General features: G+C 35.6%; 1 protein-coding gene across 7 annotated transcripts in view; it reads right to left on the minus strand.

The window, feature by feature from the left end:
* The window catches only part of LOC136029177 (zinc finger protein 436-like), a 74,430-nt gene that overhangs the window by 39,669 nt on the left and 14,589 nt on the right, over positions 1-20,172 (minus strand). For 6 of the 7 annotated variants that reach the window (XM_065707326.1, XM_065707335.1, XM_065707351.1 and 3 more), the window contains exon 2: positions 8,752-8,998. In XM_065707326.1, coding sequence (XP_065563398.1) covers positions 8,752-8,998 — 247 coding nt within the window. Of the gene's footprint in view, positions 1-8,751; positions 8,999-12,115; positions 12,165-20,172 lie in introns of those variants that run through there. The other variant, XM_065707308.1, reaches the window with a different exon arrangement.

Raw genomic sequence — 20,172 nt, forward strand, 5'->3', positions numbered from 1 at the left:
TAAGCAGCTCATTGGATCTCTGTCTCAGCATTTAGCAATCTCATAAACCCATGTTTTCCTTTCATATCTAAAAAATATCCAAGTTTATTTTATAATTCGAAGAATAGACTGATAATATTTCCGTTTGATAACCAGCAAAAACAAGTGCAGAACAGAAGAGCGTCATTACAAGAGTTCACACTGTTGCACAGTTCATTGAACAGACGGGTATTGAGAACGTTAGATTCTATATAACTGACAACTATCATCAATGAGTCGAGCAAGATTTTCGCAATAATCAAATATCATGATAAGATAATTAGACTTTTGAGAGAGCTTTGGTAGCAACAGCGTGTTGATGAATAATGCAGGAAATATCTCAATTTACATTTAAATTCCAAGACTCTGCCGAGTCTTCTTGAAATTAACCAGTAACAGCACAATAGAGAAATAGAGCTATTTAATCAAAGTTCATGTTCTTGCAGAGTTCTTTGAACAATCACAGCACTGTGAGCACTAAATTTTATGGAACTGACTATTGTTACCAAAGAGTCGAGTAAGATTTTATATAATCGAGAAATTGTCACCAAAGCGTCGAGCACTTTCAGCAAAGTTTTGGAGAGAATCTTGATAGTAAAGACAAATCAGTTAATATTGCAATGCATTTTCCTTGCTTGTGGTGCACGCTTTTTGAGTTTCTTTGGAATTACCAACCTCATTCCAAGCATGGATAGTGCTCCATCGGTACAGTCACAAAAAAGTATCCACTATAAGCAATTACTTTCAAAGAATGAATTTATCATCTCCATGAAATCTACCTTTCATAGTAGTTTTTGTCAACAAACAAAAAAGAAACTCTTCTTTGAAATCCATCAAGCGAATATCTGAAGGATAATTATGATAGCCGTAAACGTTGTTCCCGTAGTGCAGGTGGGTATGAATCGTTGCACGATTCCCGTGCCAAGCTACCCCCTAATTTGCTAATTGTCCCGGCAATCATGTATCATTTTCTTTAAATGCCAAATTCTTCATGATGCAATGGCTAATCGTTCTGGTCAGCCCAGAAAATCACTGTTAAAATTGAATTTTCTGTATCATCTTTCAACATTAACGGGGTGAAGGGTCAGGACGATTCTTTGAACGAGAAGCTTTTGATATTCTGTTTTTACAAGAACACCTCTTGCCCTCGGTAAGCTTAAACTCTCTTGGCATGAGCAATAAACATTTGGTTTTTGCTAGAAGTGCCCACAAAACCTCCTAAAGACCATCAAGCAGGCAGGCCTGCTTTTTTCCTTCTTCCTTTTTGAAAACTGAGCCTAGCCTTACTCTCTTCGTGTGTAATCGTCAAAGCGATTGCTTCATTGCAATCTGGATTGCTACCCTAGTTCCCGTCAATGTATAACTCCTTTGCGACCAAAGATCTTTTTCTTCTGTAACAAAGTTCAAGAAAGCGTGCGCATCGCTAAAGACTCTTCAAGTTGCAGTTGAGAACAACGAATTCGATTGGATTATGTTAGGCCATATGAACTGTGATATAAACTCTACCTCAGCACGGATCAAATTATTCTTGGACTCACTAGCTAATGGCTATCAAATTTTGGACAAAGATGCAATCCCATTCATGTATATATAATAATAGCTCATTGTCGGATACCGGCCACTGTACTATTTCTTCTGGTGTTTTTATTAGGGATGTTATTTGCTAAGAGATTGGCTTCGGGTATACTGACATTTTTACTTTATTTTCCGTTAACAAACGACAAATAAGCTTAAAATCTTTCTCTTTCTTCGTTTTCCTTCGGTTAGGAATACTAGAACAAGAGCTCATGTGGCACTTGTGAACAGAGATCGGATCCGGTCCGGTTATGGCAATCACGCATCCAGAACTTGTGCTTATTTTTGAACTCGCCAAAGCACTAGAAATCCCTCAAGATCCCCAAAAGAGATTGGATCTGGTCCTGTTATATCAATCACGTATCTAGAACTTGTGCTTATTCTTCCCATCAAGTTTCATCCTGATCTCTCCATTCTAAGCGTTTTCCAATATCTCTGGTTTCCAAGATTCCCGTTTCCCCCATCCATCCCCGAATGTCCCCAGATCCGATAGGAATTGAAAATGGAGCATCTATGACATCTTTCTATATATATCAAGTTTCACTGAGATCCGATCGCCCATTCGTGAGACAAAACATACCTCAATTTTCACGATTTCCCCTCCCTCCAGTCCCCTCCCCCCAGCCGGTTGAACCGGGGAAACGAGTGTTATCAAGTCATTTTGTTCAGACCCCTGACATGCCTACCAATTTTCATCGTCCTAGGGCGTCAAGAAGCACAGAGCAAGCCAAAGCACTGGGAATCCCCCGCAGCTCCCCCAAAGAGATCGGATCAGGTCCTGTTATGTCAATCACGTATCTAAAACTTGTGCTTATTCTACCCATCAAGTTTCATCCTGATCTCTCCATTCTAAGCGTTTTCCAATATCTCTGGTTTCCAAGATTCCCGTTTCCCCCATCCATCCCAGAATATTCCCAGATCCGATAGGAATTGAAAATGGAGCATCTATGACATCTTTCTATACATCAAGTTTCATTGAGATCCGATCACCCATTCGTGAGATAAACATACCTCAATTTTCACGATTTCCACTCCCTTCGCCCCCCCCCCCATACGGTTGAACCGGGGAAACGACTGTTATCAAGTCATTTTGTTCATACCCCTTACATGCCTACCAATTTTCATCGTCCTAGGACCTCAGCACGGATCAAATTATTCTTGGACTCACTAGCTAATGGCTATCAAGTTTTGGACAAAGATGCAACCCCATTCATGTATATATAATAATAGCTCATTGTCGGATACCGGCCACTGTACTATTTTTTCTGGTGTCTTTATTAGGGATGTTTAAGTCGATCAGGATGAGCGTGATTATGACCACCTGCCACTTTCAGTCACTGTCGCTATAAATAGGACTCGGACTGATCAGATCCTATGTCCTAAATACCAAAAGCGGAAAACCGAAAGAGACTGAAATGAAGCGGATCGGCCGCTTTACTTACCAATGCTCACTTTTTTTGTCAGCAATCAAAGTTGCATTTGATTTGCTGCAGGCTCGAATTCAGCTTCATACATATAATACAGCCAGATCGTGTAATGTCTGAAAAAAGCTGAAGAAGTGGGTGTCCCAAGTTGCCTTTTTAAGTACAAGACTAGAAGCTTAGTATGGAAATCTGACCTATGTTTTAAATCTAAAAGAAAGATTAGCGAAATTGTGGCTTAGAATTTGGGTAGTGTGTGGCCGCCCTCTAAGGGGCCATTTGTTCGACATAAAACGGAAATCGAATTTAAATTTAAAGGTTATCGCGTTAAAGTAAGGTATAATGGTGCTGAATTTCCGAAGACTTCTAGCCAGTGGAAAGAAGTGATTAATGTCGCAAAATTTGATTCACCTTATACTGCTAATCGGGTTCCTAATGCCTTTTGGATTAACTATTATAACAAGATTTTCAATATTATGAATTTTGCAGTTACCTCTCAGTTTACTAGCCCATGTTTTTGTGTGTTAAATTCAAGGATTTCGCAAGGCCATATGCCTCCTGTGCCTATTAACCGTGTTATTGGTTGTGTTAAGCATTTAAATTCAGATCGTGGGATATGGATGGTATAAGTATTTTTCGCCTTCATACTGATTCTAAAGATTTGATTCATCACTAGAAGTTATTATTTCAGATTTGTGTACATCTTTGGTGCCGGATTCTTCTTTGTGTGGGAGTGTTATTTCGATTCTTAAACGTGGGAAAGATCCGACTAATTGTGCTTCATATATGTCTATTACAGTGACTTGCTTGTTGAGCTAAGTGTTTGCCTTGCTCCTGCTTCCTAAAACTGTTGCAAAAAATAATTATGTGTCGAATGGATTTTAATTTAAACCATATATAGTATGCCAGCATGCACATCAAGTTCTTACTAATTTATCATTTCAAGCACAAAAAGATGGGTCGTAACTGCATTTATGCGCGTTAGATGTTTGAAAAGCTTTTGACTCGGCTTGTAAAAGCCTAATGTGATATTTTCTTATCCAGCTTAGAGTGAGAGCCCATGCTACTTTTTATGTTCGACTCCGGTCAGGAAAATACCTTTTTTGGCAATTTTTCCATTCGTTCTAGACTTAGACAGGGGGGAGGGGTGTCGCCATATCTTTTTAATGCTTATTTATATCCTGTGTTAACCATTATTTTCCTTCATTTTTTATGGACCTAACTAATTTATCTTACATTACATTTACAGATGATCTGTTACTTATTAACCGTTCAAAATCTACCCTTGTCAAACCGACCTAGTTTGTTTATAATCTGTTTGAAAATATTAGATCTATCTAATAGGAGTCAATAGGCAATGTTGTATGATTATTTGTCTGGCACTAGCAATACATTATTTAGGTCAACTGGTAACACTTTTCTTCTTGTTGACAAGGTAAAACAATGAACAAACACCCTTATTCGTTTAAAATATTTCAATTTTGGTCCCAGTACAACCGCAAATTTTATTAGAGAAAACTACTTGGGAATTCGTTGGAACTGATAATTCTCGGCTAAGGGTTAAATTAAACCCTTGTCTAAGGACTGACAGTTAAGCTAAATTTAACAAGCTTTTTTTTACGTATTTTTACTCTTGGATACAGGAAAAACAATAGAAAATGTCATAATACCTTGAGTTACATCCGTAAAATATTCAGGTGTTATAGTAGAGGAAGATGGGTCTTTCAAGGATCCTGTTAGGATGGTTAGTTGAAAATTACCGAGAACTTTAGGAAGTGTAAAAAATAACAAAAAAATTATTTTCTTTGTGTATCCTAAGAACCTTGTATTTCTCACTTATGTAACCGTTTTAGTATTTACAAGGGCACTTTCTCTACAATAGTTAAACCAATAATGCCAAAATAATGCAAGTCGTCTCTTTATACGTAAAGCACATATCCTTAAGCTGGTGAATCAAGTCAGGAAAAAGGTGAAAACTTCAACCAGTAGCAATTAGCATTTTAGCATTTAATGATTCATCATTAGCGTTTAGCGTTTTTCTCTTTTATTTATCGCAGGAATTTCTCTTTAATTGTATTTCACACGTGGGAGTTTGAATTTTTTGCAATTCGACTGAAATCGATTGGTTCGGAATTTTCTTGAATTTACAAAGGTTGTAAAATAAAAAATATGCATTATAATGATGACAGGAATAAGAATCTTATTTGTTATTCGAAAATATTTCAAGAAAAAATTCTATCGTCATTACATCTAGTAATGGAGTTATATTTTAGTTTGTTCTCAAGCATCATTATTTTTTTGCTTATTTTTTTTTTTTTTTTTGGTCGAGCATCAAGACCTATTGTGTTTATTCCTATTTCCCCTTATTATTATTATTATTATAGTTAATTTCTATAATCCTTGCTTTTATTCCTACCATGTAATAATATTATTATCTATATTAGATGCTTGAATATGCAGTGTAAAACCTAGATAATTTACTTTAAGTGGTCACGGGCTCCTTGGACAAGCGTAAGGTTCTAGAGACTATGGTATTCTGTATTTCTTTTTTTCCAAACCTTTTATGTTAACAAACTTAATTTAATGCAAAAACCTAACTTTACACAAAGCATAGTCAAGTCCAGGCACCTTTTATCCGGAAACAATTTTTTTAGTGTACCCTGAAAGGGTATCTTCGTTCTCATGTACAAACAATCCTTGATTAAAGAGGTCATATGCGGTTGCTTAGCTCTTTTCCTGAAAATATGGGATAACGGAAATACCGGCCATGGAATGGGATGTTCTCCTATAGAATAGTATGAAGTATCTATACAAAAAGGCTCCTTAATTGCGACAAGTTTTCATATTTATTCTTTGAAATTTCTGGAAATTCATAAGTTTAATTTCTATCAATATAGCCATCATAGGTAAAACTTAGCAATCACGATCAAGGTGGTCAAACAGAACAGAAGTTTTTACTATTATCCATAGAATAGAATAGCACCATATTACAACAAATCAAACAGTTCGTGGTAACGAACTGTAGTAAGGAGCGACCCGGCTCAATAGTAACCAAAACTCTAAAAAATGGAATTTTGATACCAATAGCTATATCAAAAGAATCGCATTTTAATGCTGGTTTTAAATATATAAGTTTCATCAAGTTTAGTCTTACCCATCAAAAGTTACGAGCCTGAGAAAATTTGCGTTATTTTAGAAAATAGGGGGAAACACCCCCTAAAAGTCATAGAATCTTAACGAAAATCACACCATCAGATTCAGCGTATCAGAGAACCCTATTGTAGAAGTTTCGAGCTCCTATCTACAAAAATGTGGAATTTTGCATTTTTTGCCAGAAGGCAGATCACGGATGCGTGTTTATTTGTTTTTTTGTTTTTTTGTTTGTTTTTTTTTTTTTCCCCAGGGGTGATCGTATCGACCCAGTTGTCCTAGAATGTTGCAAGAGGGCTCATTCTAACGGAAATGAAAAGTTCTAGTGCCCTTTTTAAGTGACCAAAGAAATTGGAGGGCACCTAGGCCCCCTCCCACGCTAATTATTTTCCCAAAGTCAACGGATCAAAATTCTGAGATAGCCATTTTATTCAGCGTAGTCGAAAAACCTTATAACTATGTCTTTGGGGACAACTTACTCCCCCACAGTCCCCGTGGGAGGGGCAACAAGTTACAAACTTTGACCTGTGCTTACATATAGTAATGGTTATTGGGAAGTATACAGGCGTTTTCAGGAGGATTTTTTTGGTTGGGGGGAGGGGTTGAGAAGAGGGGGATATGCTGGGGGAACTTTCCATCGAGAATTTGTCATGGGAAAAGAAAACTTCTATGAAGGGAGAGCAGGATTTACTAGCATTATTTAAAAAAAATTAAAAAATAAATGTGAAAAAGCTTTTTCAGCTGGAAGTAAGGAACAGCAATAAAACTTAAAACAAACAGAAATTATTACCCATATAAGGGGCTCACCTCCTTATGATACCTAGGTCTTTACGCTAAAGTATTTTTAGTAATTTCAACTATTTATTCTACGGCTTTTGTGATTCAGGGGTCATTCTTAATGAATTGGGATAAAATTTAAGCTTTAGTGTAAAGAGCGAGGTACTGACGATGGGGCGAATCCCCTCATATATGTAATAAAAACATGAGAATACAAAAGTTCTTTACGTAAGCTAATTTATAAGTTACGTAAATCTTTTACCAATAAAAAGATTCGTAAAAAATTAAAAGTTCTAGTTGCCTTTTTAATTAACCAAAAAATCGGAGGGCAACTAGGCTTCGCCCCCGCTCTTTTTTTCTCAAAATCATTCGATCAAAATTATGAGAAAGCCATTTAGCCCCCCCCCCCAAAAAAAATATTTAAATTTCGTTTTGATTATTCCTCTGCGGAGAGCCAAAATCAAAACATGCATTGATTCAAAAACGTTCAGAAATTAAATAAAAAAAACGAGTTTTTTTAACTGAAAGTAAGGAGCGACATTAAAACTTAAAACGCACAGAAATTACTTCGTATATGAAAGAGGCTGCTTCCTCATCAACGCCCCGCTCTTTACGCTAAAGTTTTTTACTGTTTTAAAAAGAAGAATTGAGAGAAAGAGTCAAACTTTAGCGTAAAGAGCGGGGCGTTGATGAGGAAGCAGCCTCTTTTATATACGAAGTAATTTCTGTGCGTTTTAAGTTTTAATGTCGCTCCTTACTTTCAGTTAAAAAAACTCGTTTTTTTTATTTAATCATAAAAAAGGATGAAGATCCATAAAGATCCTCCTGTGCCATTGCTGGCGCATTGGGCGTCGATTCAACGTTTCAGTTGCTGCTTTTTCTTACAGGTATAAGTAGCAAGCTTGTCGTCCGATCTTGCAGCAGCAGGGATCGAACCCTGGTGCTCCGTATTGCCAAGCAGGGCATCAATCCACTGTGCTACAACAGGGAATACAACAAATCATATTCTTCATAAAACGATGCTTAATTGATAAGATTTGATATGCTGGTTTCCAGTCTGACACTTTTCACTTTTTTTGTAATTTTATCTAATAAATTGACACTCGAAGAAAATAATAGTATTTCTTGTACACGAACACACGTCGAATGACTCCTCGAGTAATTTGCAATAATCGACTCACTAAATCAAAAGCTTGGAACATTTTATGTATTTCATATATTAAACTAGACGTGATGGAATGTTATTCCTTTTTAAATGTACCTTCAGCCCCCTTATGCATAAAAAGAAAGCTTTTTCAACCCAGAAACGGCTCCCTTCCAAGTAATTGTTATTATATCCACCTTGATCCGGGGGGAGGGGGTAAAGGGCTGGATGCTGAAATACTTTTGAGTATATAGTGGCTTCAAAACCAAACATTCCCTTGGTAGCTCTCTTGAAGAAAAAGGAACGAATTGGGTGCAGCACGATTCTGCTTTTTAATGAATTGTGTAAATGCTGTTTCATTTATTTATTCTCTGAAGTTCATGTTTTTAAACTGCACAGGACTAGGAGGAGTTAAACCATAGAAAGGCCGTGTTTAGCCATTGAATAACAGGAAAAATACGCAATTTGTTTAATTGTCGTCACTAGATAGGGGAAGGGGAAGTTTTTTCTCTTCCTTGCAAAGCATTGTAGGCAAGAAACTGAAATTCATAAAAAAAGTGATCAAAACATTTGAACTTTAAACGAGTCAACAATGTTGAAAACTATTCATCTCAAGTTTGTTACCTAGACAACATACACTTGTATAGCAATGAGCAAGAAAATTACCTGACATCTGGGCAGCTAAAATGGAATTCAAACCCAGGTGGAAAATTTCTGATAATAGAAGCAATCAAAGGGCTTTTTGGGCATAAAGCAAGTTTGTGGCCTCTCAAGTCTCCTCCGTCAAGGTGGAATACCAAATCCGCCGTTTCACCATGCATTTCTTCGACCAAAATTTTTGAAAACTCTTCAAAAGGGTCATCTTTCTGAAGGGTTAATACAGAGTCTGGAAACGGAGGAGCTTTTCTTTTCACTAAAAGAAGACAAAATAATAAAAGTTTTTAGTCTACTTTTATACGACTTTTAAAGCAATTTTGTTTCTTCCTGGGCAGCTTTTTAAAAACTAAATCAATTTCATGATGCAATAAAATTGATATTTTCATGAGAAGAAAAGGTTTAGGTAGATCAAGTCTCCAGCCATCTTTTCAAAACTACTTCTGAGTAATTATACCAAAAAGAGACTTAAATTATCGCCTACATAAACAGACATTTTAAAGAAATAATAATATTCCTCATCCTTACATATGTTTGAGCGAGAACCTTTTCTAAAACTAACATTTTAAAGGAAATCACATTGATTTAACATGATCTTTTGTGTACTCTTCACTAACTTCTTCAGCAAAACTAGACTTACTAAGAATCAGGCATACCATGTTGCATAAGATTGAAACGTCAACCTTGCTTAAGCATAGACTAAGTTTACTTTTGTCCCATACAGTTTGATTAACTTGAGTATTCCTGGACCAGCTGTGTGTATCATGGTGGATAGTAAAATATCAGAAAAAAACACCTTTATTTTTTAGTATTTAAACTGCATTTTAAGAATTGAGGGGATTCTTAAGTTCTTGTATTCAAATTCTTTTCTTCAATTAAGATCTCCACCAGACACTATTATAAGGGTACGAATAGGAGTTAGGCAGGGCGGTGTTCTGTCCCCTACGCTTTTTAAGATTTGTATTTCTAGTGTGCTGGCTAAGATTTCAGGTAGATACCTTTCTGGTCTTACGGATGTTTCTTATCTTGCGTATGCTGACGACTTGCTTTTGATTAGCCCTTCCAAAAAGGGTCTTTCCTAAATAGTCTACAGTTTCTGATGCTTTCTCTAATCACTTAATCACTTAATTAAGCCTTTCACTTAATATAGATAAATGTGAGTTTCTTCCGTATAACTGTACTACTGCTACTCCTCTTCACCGTAATAACTTCACTACCCCTCTTTTTGATTGTATTTGTTGGTTTGGTATCTCTATTAATAGCAATCTTTCGAGCTTTCGTCAGCGTACTATTTGTGATATTAGTAAAAAGATCCAGATTAGCTATGCGAAGATTGTTGCAAACAGAGGTAAGTATAATAGACGTGCGATGGCCAAACTTAATTCTACTTTCTGTGATCATTCTGTCCTTTATGCTTCAGATCTTTTCTCCCTTCCTAATAATGGTAATTTGAAAAGAATTCGGATAAATTATTTCAAATTTTGTGCAAATTTCTTCTGTATCTTCCACCTTGGACGAAAAACCAGATTCTTGTTAGAAAATCTTCAGTTCCTGATTTAAGTTTATAGTATGACATTCTTCAAAGAAAACTCTCCAGTACAGCTTCAGCGCGCCTATCCCACACCACCGTCTTATCCTTTTTTTCGTTAATTTTTTTGTGTATTTATTTTTTTCTTTGTGTTATTTTTATTTATTCTTACTCCACCATATTTACTTTATGTATCGCGTGGGTGAAAAATAAAAAAAATAATAATAAATAAATATATTTGTATGTTACAAATAAAAAAAACCTTTGTCGTGCATATATGTACGAATTTATTTTGTGGGTCTTCATTCAAAAAGAAAACACAGACAAAAAATAGGTAGTTACCAAGAAACATAGTGGTATAAATAGCAGTTACATTGTGTTTTTCTTTTTCCTATGTTCCGTATTGTGTGAGTTTAACTGTACCAGATTTTTCAATATTTGTTATTAATATATTTCTTGTAAGATTGTTTAGACGTTATTATTCTGCATCATATATAGTATGTCACCGTTTTTGAAGCTTTTTTGCTTCTTTTTTAATTCTGGTTTCTTTCGTATTATCTGTTTGCCTTGTATTTTACGAAGCATTTAATTGTTATCTTTATTGTTTTATTATTTTGTTTTCTTTTACTGCTCCGTCTTCTTGCTTTTGTATGACGGGTTTTAGAATAAATAAATAAAGCTGTTGATATTTGGGGCAGCAAAGGGCCAAAAGTAGAATTTTCCATGATTGACAACAAATTAATATATACCAATACAGCAATTTTGAGCCAACCTTACATTTTTAGCTTTGTGTATTTACAAGTACTAACAACTTTTTTTGTTTGTTTTTAAAGATTGCCGGAAAATAGAATTTGATAAAGAAAAATTCTCAATTGCATAATTTTGACTTAAGACATAAGGATATATTGAAAGCTCTTCTTATAGATAAATTGTTTAGAAAATTAATATTGTATAGCATTACTTGCTTCATCTTAAAAAAAGAAAATAATATTAAAACTGAGAAGAAGTACAAATTGCCTTAAATATCAGAGTGCTTCCACCCTAATATCACTGCTCTTAATACTGCAGTTTATTTTTGATTTAAGATATCAAAGTATTCATTAAAAGTAATATTTTAAATTTTAAATCACTGAGGTTCATTGAATTTTCATAATCAGTAAATCAATTATATGCTATCCTTTAATACAGCACAAGTTAATATCTATCATAAAGAGGAGTGGATTAAAGAGGCGGCAGCTCAATACGCTGACTTTGCCGACAACCTGGTGCTCATGACGGAGTCCACGGAGCAACTGGTGGAAGCACTTCACATCCTACAAGAAAAAGCTGCAAAAGTAAGACTACAGGTCAACTGGGACAAAACCAAGATTATGGTCGTTGATCCATCCTCTAGCATCGCCAATCCCCCTGCGGCCCTGGACCAAAGAACTACTCCCGACATGGCCCAACAGTTCACGTACTTGAGCTCTGTCATTGCTGCCGACGGCTCCCTTCTCCCTGAACTACAAGCAAGAATAACCAAGGCATCTGCTGCCATGGGGAGGATAAATCGTCACCCATGGCGGAAATCAAGCAGTAGTCGAAACACAAGGCTGCGAATCTTCAACGCCCTGGTTGGGTCTGTAATTATTTATGGGACAGAAACCTGGCCGGCCTTAATAACAGCTCTCAAGACCGTAGACGTGTTCCAAACGAAAAGTCTTAGGAGGATAGAAGGCCTGTGATGGTTCGACTTCGTCAATAACGAGAAGTTACTACAGACAACACAGCAGACGCTGTTTTTCATCCAAATTACGGAGCACATTCTACGATGGTACGATCATTTCCTTAGAATGCAATCACACCTACCTGCGAAAATCGTGTGAAAATTGTTCCTACACATTTTAAAACATCTATTCAAGTGAATTCCTTAAATTCCTTTAACTGTTGAACTGACAATTTTATGTAAGATCTATTTCCTTTTTGAGTAGTTTTTGGGATTTGCTAGTTGTTGTCTATTACTTTCAGGATCCCTTACAGGACCCTCAGTACTGTTAGAATACATTGCTGTTTCAGCACTCTCCAAATGGTTGTCAGTTATTTGTTGAGCTTCCTGTGTGTGTTATTTTGAATGAATGCAAGTCACTTTTGTATAAGTATTCTCTCCAAAATTAGTCGAAATCATTTTTTAAATCATTCATGGCTACCAATTTCACAACTGTTTCTGGAATTGAGTTCTAGTAATCTACAGTTCAGACACAGCCAAAATCCTTTTTTTAACTTGACGCAAGGAGAAAATTTGGCTCTATTATGGCTCATGCCAAACTTTTAAAATAAATATTATCTTAATTGGCAGTAAATCTCAAGCCGATCCATGTACAGAAATAACAGCAAAACTATGCAATTCTATGACTTTCACAGGATCTGCTTCCCATTTAGGCAAAAACCAATGTTACCTTAGCTTGAAATTTCTTCCTGCTTAGATAGTAATAATTAAAGAAAAACTTTTTCTACAAAACAATCTTTTCAAAGAAAAAAAAAAGATTTACATTAAACCAAATTGAACAAAAATAAATTCAAACAATTTTATAAGAATAAAACTACGAAAAATAACCATCAATAAATAAATGAAACCCAAAACGAGAAGAAACTACAATGAATAACCGAGTCAAACTCAACAAGAGCAGAAACTAAAAAGAGTAGGGCAGACACCCCCCCCCCCAATACCTTCTGAAGATCAAAATATAATTTGCACAATACTGAAAACATCCCTTATTTCAATCTGTATGTTTCTATTTCTCATAATATATAGAACAAAATTTAACACCATCATAGCCAAGATTACTGAAAAACAGAAACAAATAAATGTGGATTGGAAGATCCACACTAGCTCTACTCATATACACTAGCTCTACTCATCTTAGTTTCTGCACGTTTTGAGTTTGACTCGGTTATCTATTATGATTCATTTTCGTTTTCGGTTTCATTTATCTAAATAATGCCGTGAAATCTGGCTCCACCTCCACGGAAAAATCCTCCCCATGGAGATACCCTCTAGACAATTCAATCCCAGTGAAAATTTACCCCGGGCAATTACCCTTAACATCTCCAAATGTAAAATTGAATCAGAAAAGATAAAGTAAGACAAATAGAAGAATTTCGCATAGAAATTTGTGGCAAATTCCCCAGTGTAAAATTTTCCCTGAAAAATCCCCATCCCATGGAAAGCTTTCCACATAAAAATTCCCCAGCAGAAAATTCGAACCCCCTCCCACCCGAAAAATGTATGCATACTTCCCAATAAAAAATACTATACGTAAACGATGGACAAATTTTATGACTTAAAGACCTTTTCCCAGGGACTGTAGGGGATCATATTGGTTCTTCAACTATGATGAACAAAATGGCTATGTCAAAACATTAATCCTAAGATATTGCTGTTACAACCTTCTGACATTCCACATGCTCATAATTCGTTTTGATTAGTTCAACATTCGCCTAATAATTCCTTGAAGCTTCATCTTAATATATTCAGCTTCAGAAGAAGCAATAGTTGTAGTAGTGATAGTGGAAGCATTATTAGAAATACGAGAGAGAGATATTTATTAAATCAAAAAAACGAAAATCAGTGTAAACAGCAACCCCGAGAAGCGAAAAAACATGGCGGGGGAGGGGTGGCAAAAATACACTAAAAAAATACAAGACTAAATAAATTACAAAACAACTAATTCAAACCGCACATCCTAATCAGCACCACAAACATTATAACAAAACAAATTAAACTTTACTGTTAAAATCATACCCCAAGAAACCTTAGTAAATTATTCAATTATTTATTTACACCCTCACCTCCCCACCCCCAAAAAAATAGAACTAAGATTCATTCTTACTAAAAGCATTTCTTTAATTTCTCTTTAAAATATTTTCTATTCTATTACACCACTGTTTCGGCTTGATGGAAAGTTGGAGCCAATTTTCCCAAATGAAGTGAAAATGACAGTAAAAAATAAAAAAAATAGCCATCTGGTACCACAAAGGTACTATTTAGTACTGTAAAATTACTATAAAGGTACTTTATAGCACTATAAAGGTAAATATGTACTACAAAAATGAACTGTTTCTGTTGATTCTTGTACTATGCAGGTTTATCATAGTTTTGACAGGACTTTGGAAGAAACTAAATTTCAGCTGGGAGGGGGGGCAAACTGGGATCGGAGGGGGAGCGGGCAAACCGAGGTCTGGGAGGGGCAGTTACCCCTTACCCTATAGCAAATTACGCCCCTGCCCCTAAAGGGGGTAAAAGGACTGGTGGACTAAAGAAAGTATGCAAATTTGTGCAAATCAAGGGTAGAATTTCCTAGCATAGTTGGTATTTTATTATCTGTTTTAAATTAAAAAAATTGCAAAAGGCATATAATTTTTAGTCATTAACATGCATCATCTACCAGAAAAACACATGTATTTGGGAATCAAACAGTTCGTGGTAACGAACTGTAGTAACGAGCGACCCGGCTCAATAGTAACCAAAACTCTAAAAAATAGAATTTTGATGCCAATACATACATCAAAAGAATAGCATTTTAATGCTGATTTTAAATATATAAGTTTCATCAAGTTTAGTCTTACCCATCAAAAGTTACGAGCCTGAGAAAATTTGCGTTATTTTAGAAAATAGGGGGAAACGCCCCCTAAAAGTCATAGAATCTTTACGAAAATCACACGATCAGATTCACTGTATCAGAGAACCCTACTGTAGAAGTTTCAAGCTCCTATCTACAAAAATGTGGAATTTTGTATTTTTTGCCAGAAGGCAGATCACGGATGCGTGTTTATTTGTTTTTTTTGTTGTTTTTTTTTCCAGGGGTGATCGTATCGACCCAGTTGTCCTAGAATGTTGCAAGAGGGCTCATTTTAACGGAAATGAAAAGTTCTAGTGCCCTTTTTAAGTGACCAAAAAAATTGGAGGACACCTAGGCCCCCTCCCAAGCTAATTATTTTACCAAAGTCAACAAATCAAAATTCTGAGATAGCCATTTTATTCAGCGTAGTCGAAAAACCTTATAACTATGTCTTTGGGGACGACTTACTCCCCCGCAGTCCCCGTGGGAGGGGCAACAAGTTACAAACTTTGACCAGTGCTTACATATAGTAATGGTTATTGGGAAGTGTACAGGCGTTTTCAGGAGGATTTTTCTGGTTGGGGGAGGGGTTGAGAAGAGGGGGATATGCTGGGGGAACTTTCCATCGATAGTTTGTCATGGCGAAAGAAAATCTCCATGAAGGGAGCGCAGGATTTACTAGCATTATTTAAAAAAAATGAAAAAATAAATATGAAAAATTTCTTTCAGCTGGAAGTAAGGAGCAGCATTAAAACTTAAAACAAACAGAAATTATTACCCATTTGAGGGGCTCACCTCCTCCTAATACCTCGCTCTTTACGCTAAAGTATTTTTAGTAATTTCAACTATTTATTCTACAGCTTTTGTGATTCTGGGGTCATTCTTAATGAATTGGGACAAAATTTAAGCTTTAATGTAAAGAGCGAGGATCTGACAAGGGGGGAACCCCCTCATATATGTAATAAAAATATGAGAATACAAAAGTTCTTTACTTTAGCTAATTTATAAGTTACGTAAATCTTTTACTAATAAAAATATTCGTAAAAAATCAAAAATTCTAGTTGCCTATTTAATTAACCAAAAACCGGAGGGCAACTAGGCTTCCTCCCCCGCTCTTTTTTTCTCAAAATCATTCGATCAAAATTATGAGAAAGCCATTTAGCCAAAAAAAAAATGCAAATTTTGTTTTAAATATTCCTCTGCGGAGAGCCAAAATCAAAACATGCATTGATTCAAAAACGTCCAGAAATTAAATATAAAAAACAAGTTTTTTTAACTGAAAGTAAGGAGCGACATTAAAACTTAAAACGACCAGAAATTACATCGTATATGAAAGAGGCTGCTTCCTCATCAACGCCCCGCTCTTTACGCTCAAGTTTTTTACTGTTTTAAAAGGAAGAATTGAGAGAAAGAGTCAAACTTTAGCGTAAAGAGCGAGGCGTTGATGAGGAAGCAGCCTCTTTCATATACGAAGTAATTTCTGGTCGTTTTAAGTTTTAATGTCGTTCCTTACTTTCAGTTAAAAAAACTTGTTTTTTTTATTTAATTTGTAAAGGACCAAGTCAGCACTACTCTGCAGTTTCAGCGTGTTGAAACTTTCAGCGTGTGTTGAAGGGGATGTTGAAGAAACCAAAGGTGCTACGCGCATAGTGCTTCTGATGCTGCTACAACTATTGCTACTGTGCAATCTAAGTGTATTGATGTGTAGCTTTTAAGGAATATTTAGGCAGTGTTGAACTAAATAAAAACAAACTATGAGCGTGAGGACTTTCAAAAGGGTGACAAAGCAATATATGAGGAACAAATTATATTATTAAGTTAGACATTTAAGGGTAAGAAGTGGGGGATTTTGAACTAGTTAGAAGATACTGTGTGTACTTTTAATACTATCACTACAGTTAATGTAACTAATGACGCTAAGGTTATTAAGGTGGAACTTGTAGTGAAAGTTTAGGAGGAGCTTTAATTAGACGAAAAAACTGTATACATGCAAGATTTCAAAAGGACATATAAGCAGTATCATAGGCAGCACCACTCTATAATAGCTAGAAATATCATTGGAAATTCTAATGGAGCTAAATCAATTCACAATTAAAAGTTCTGTCGCCGTTTTTAAGAGTAAAAAGAGATTGGAGGGCAATTAGCATTTCTTTCGAGTTCATTTTCCAAACACTTCCAATCAGAATTTTCAGACAGCCATTTTGTTCGGCTTAGTAGAACGGTCCAGCAACTATGTCAATAGGGATATTGGGTATGCCAACCCCCCACAATCATGCAATTGGCCCATTTTGCTTTAAAACTAAGTGACACTTTAAACTAAATCAAAAGGCATTGTGTTTATGGATGCCAATATATCGAGCAAATATCGAGAACAACTGGGAGTATTAAGTTAAAACTCCTGGGGCTAATACTATTACTACTTCTGTTCTTAAAATTATAAAAAAAAAAAAAAAAGAATAAACAGACTGCAAGTGTTTCCAGGTTGTCAAAGAGCATAGATAGAATCTTTCGGGAATGATATTGTTTTATTTTTCAGATCAACTTTATGAGTTATAAAATAAAGTTTAAAAATACTGTTTGTGTCGGGATTAAAAATTGTTGAAAAGTTTCTACAACATACAAATAGCAACCGAAACTATGGATTCTTATAGAAAAAACTGAAAAGATATAAAATATTTTTTCCATAAAAAAGACAATGTCAATAACAAACAAACAGAAATTAATTTTAAAAACTTTTTCCACAAAATGAGTTTTTCAAAGAAAAGTAAAAAGCACCATTAAGCCAAAAAAAGTGGAAATAAAGTCAAATAATCTTCCAAGCGTAAAAATAACACAAATCACTAGCAATAAATAAATTAAAGGCACGGTCTTGAGAAGGCATGGGGGTTATCAGCCGCACTAATGTTAATTTTTTATCATTTTGAGCTTGACTCGGCTATTTATTGTAATTTCTGTTCGTTTTGAGTTTCATTTATTTATTGATAGTGATTTGTGGTGGTTTTATGCTTGGAAGATTATTTGACTTTATTTTCATGGCTATGACCCATTGTTCCCTGGTATTTTGGAGACTTTTTCTAGGGACCCAATTGTTGCGGTAAAAAGTTTTAGAGGGACAGAAGTGCAAGAATTTCAATGTGTCGTGAGTTATTGATCAATTTTGAGTTTTTTATTTTTAATTTGTTCATTTCTTTTGTGTGTACCCTCAACCTAATATGGAACAGTTGAGAAGGCTGCTTATATGATTCTAAAAGATGGGGCGTCAGTCAAAGAAGCTTCAGCAGTCTTTAGCATAAAAAAATTCAAAACTCCATGACTACATGAAGAGGGCATCAACTGCAAGCCAAGAAAGCACAGAAGAGGAAGAGACAGTGCACTATCAGTTATCAAAGAAAACAGAGCACAGCAGTCAAATTTTCAAGGCAGAAGAAGAAAGAATTCTTGTGGAAAATTTAACAATACGGTCTCTTATCAATCATGGATTAAAAATTAGTAAAGCAAAGACATGCGTTTTCCTTCCCAAGCACAGACTCTGTTGTTACTCCCATAGGCTGATCACAGAACTAAAGTATATCAAAAGACTGGTTGGCTTCCTTTTTAAAGAAGAATCAGGATTTATCACTCATATTCCCTGCAGCAAACAGCCAATCAAGAGCACGTGGCCTTAACCACATAGTTATGGAAACTTTTTTTTAAACAAAAGCTTGAGTGTTGATTGACGTTTCAAAGCAGAGCTCACACCTGACAGGATATAGTATGCTGACAACACGGGAGTCTAATGATGGGGTTAAAGAAAATTTCATGCACTACCTCCACCGAAGGTGGTCAAGACATGACAATAGCCTGCCTTTGTTGTGTGTTTGGAGCCACTAAGTCTCAGTCATATATTTTCCCGCGAGTCAACCATCAATCTTGTATACTAAATAGTGAGCCAACAGAAGTGCTAGATCTAGCAAACCAAAGCAGAAAGGTCTAAGGTAACACCTTCCTTGAACCTAATAAGCATTTAGTGAAACACCCAAAACCAGCCAAAATGTACCCTATTCTTTTACTTCTGGATAGCCAGAACAACCATTTGGATATGCAGTATCTCAGCTATCAAACAGTTCGTGGTAACGAACTGTAGTAAGAAGTGACCCGGCTCAATAGTAACCGAAAATCTAAAAAACAGAATTTTAATATTAATAAACACATCAAAAGAATCGAAATTTTATTCTGATTTTAACTATATAAGTTTCATCAAGTTTAGTAGTATCAAAAGTTACGAGCCTAAGGAAATTTGCCTTATTTTCGAAAAAAGAGGGAAACCTCCTCTAAAAGTCATGAAAATCTCAACATTAGATTCAGCGTATTAGAGAAAACTGTTGTAGAGGTTTCAAGCTCCTATCTGCAAAACTGTGGAATTTTGTTGTTGTTTTTTTTTCCAGAAGAAATATCACGGATGCGTGTTAGTCTGTTTATTTGTTGTTGTTTTTTCCCCATGGGTGATCGTATCGACCCATTGGTCCTATAATTTCACGACAGGGCTCATTCAAACGGAAATTAAAAGTTCTAGTGCTCTTTTAAGTGACCAAAAAATCAGAGGGCAACTAGGCCCTCTCCCATGCTGATTTTCTTCCCTAAGTCACCGGATAAAAATTTTTAAATAGCCATTTTGTTCAGCATAGTCCAAAAGTCTGATAACTATATCTTTGAGGACGACTTAATCCCCAACACTCCCCGGGGGAAGGGCTGCACGTTTTGAACTTTGCATATTGTTTACATATAGTATTGGTTATCCGGATGTATACAGACATTTTCAGGGTTTTTTCTGGTGGGGACGGGTCGTTGGGAGAGGTTACCCAGCCTCACGATTACGTGGGAGGACTACCCAGCAAATTAAAAAAAAAACGATCAGAAATTAAATAAAACTAATGTTTTTTCGATTGAAAGTAAGGAGCAACATTAAAACTTAAACAAACAGAAATTTTTACGTATATAAAGGGTTCGACCCCTCGTCAATACCTCGCTCTTTACGCTAAAGCTTTTTACTACTTTCAAAAGAGCTATTTATTCCAATTAAACAGCCTTTGTGTTTCAGGGGTCATTCTTAAAGAATTAGAACAAAATTCAAACTTTTTAAGTTTTAACGTTGTCCCTTACTTTCAGTAAAAACAACTTTTTTTTATTTAATTACAAGCGAAAATCCTGAGAACCCAAGTCCCTTTGCTTTGTCCGAGGCTCCTCAAACTCAAAAAGAGACCTATAGGGTTAAGGCACCGAAGATTCAACAGTGCAATTTTGGACCCACTGTCGAAATTTTCCTTCAAA

Source organism: Artemia franciscana, chromosome 1, assembly GCF_032884065.1.
Source record: "Artemia franciscana chromosome 1, ASM3288406v1, whole genome shotgun sequence".
Classification (NCBI taxonomy): Eukaryota; Metazoa; Arthropoda; class Branchiopoda; order Anostraca; family Artemiidae; genus Artemia; species Artemia franciscana.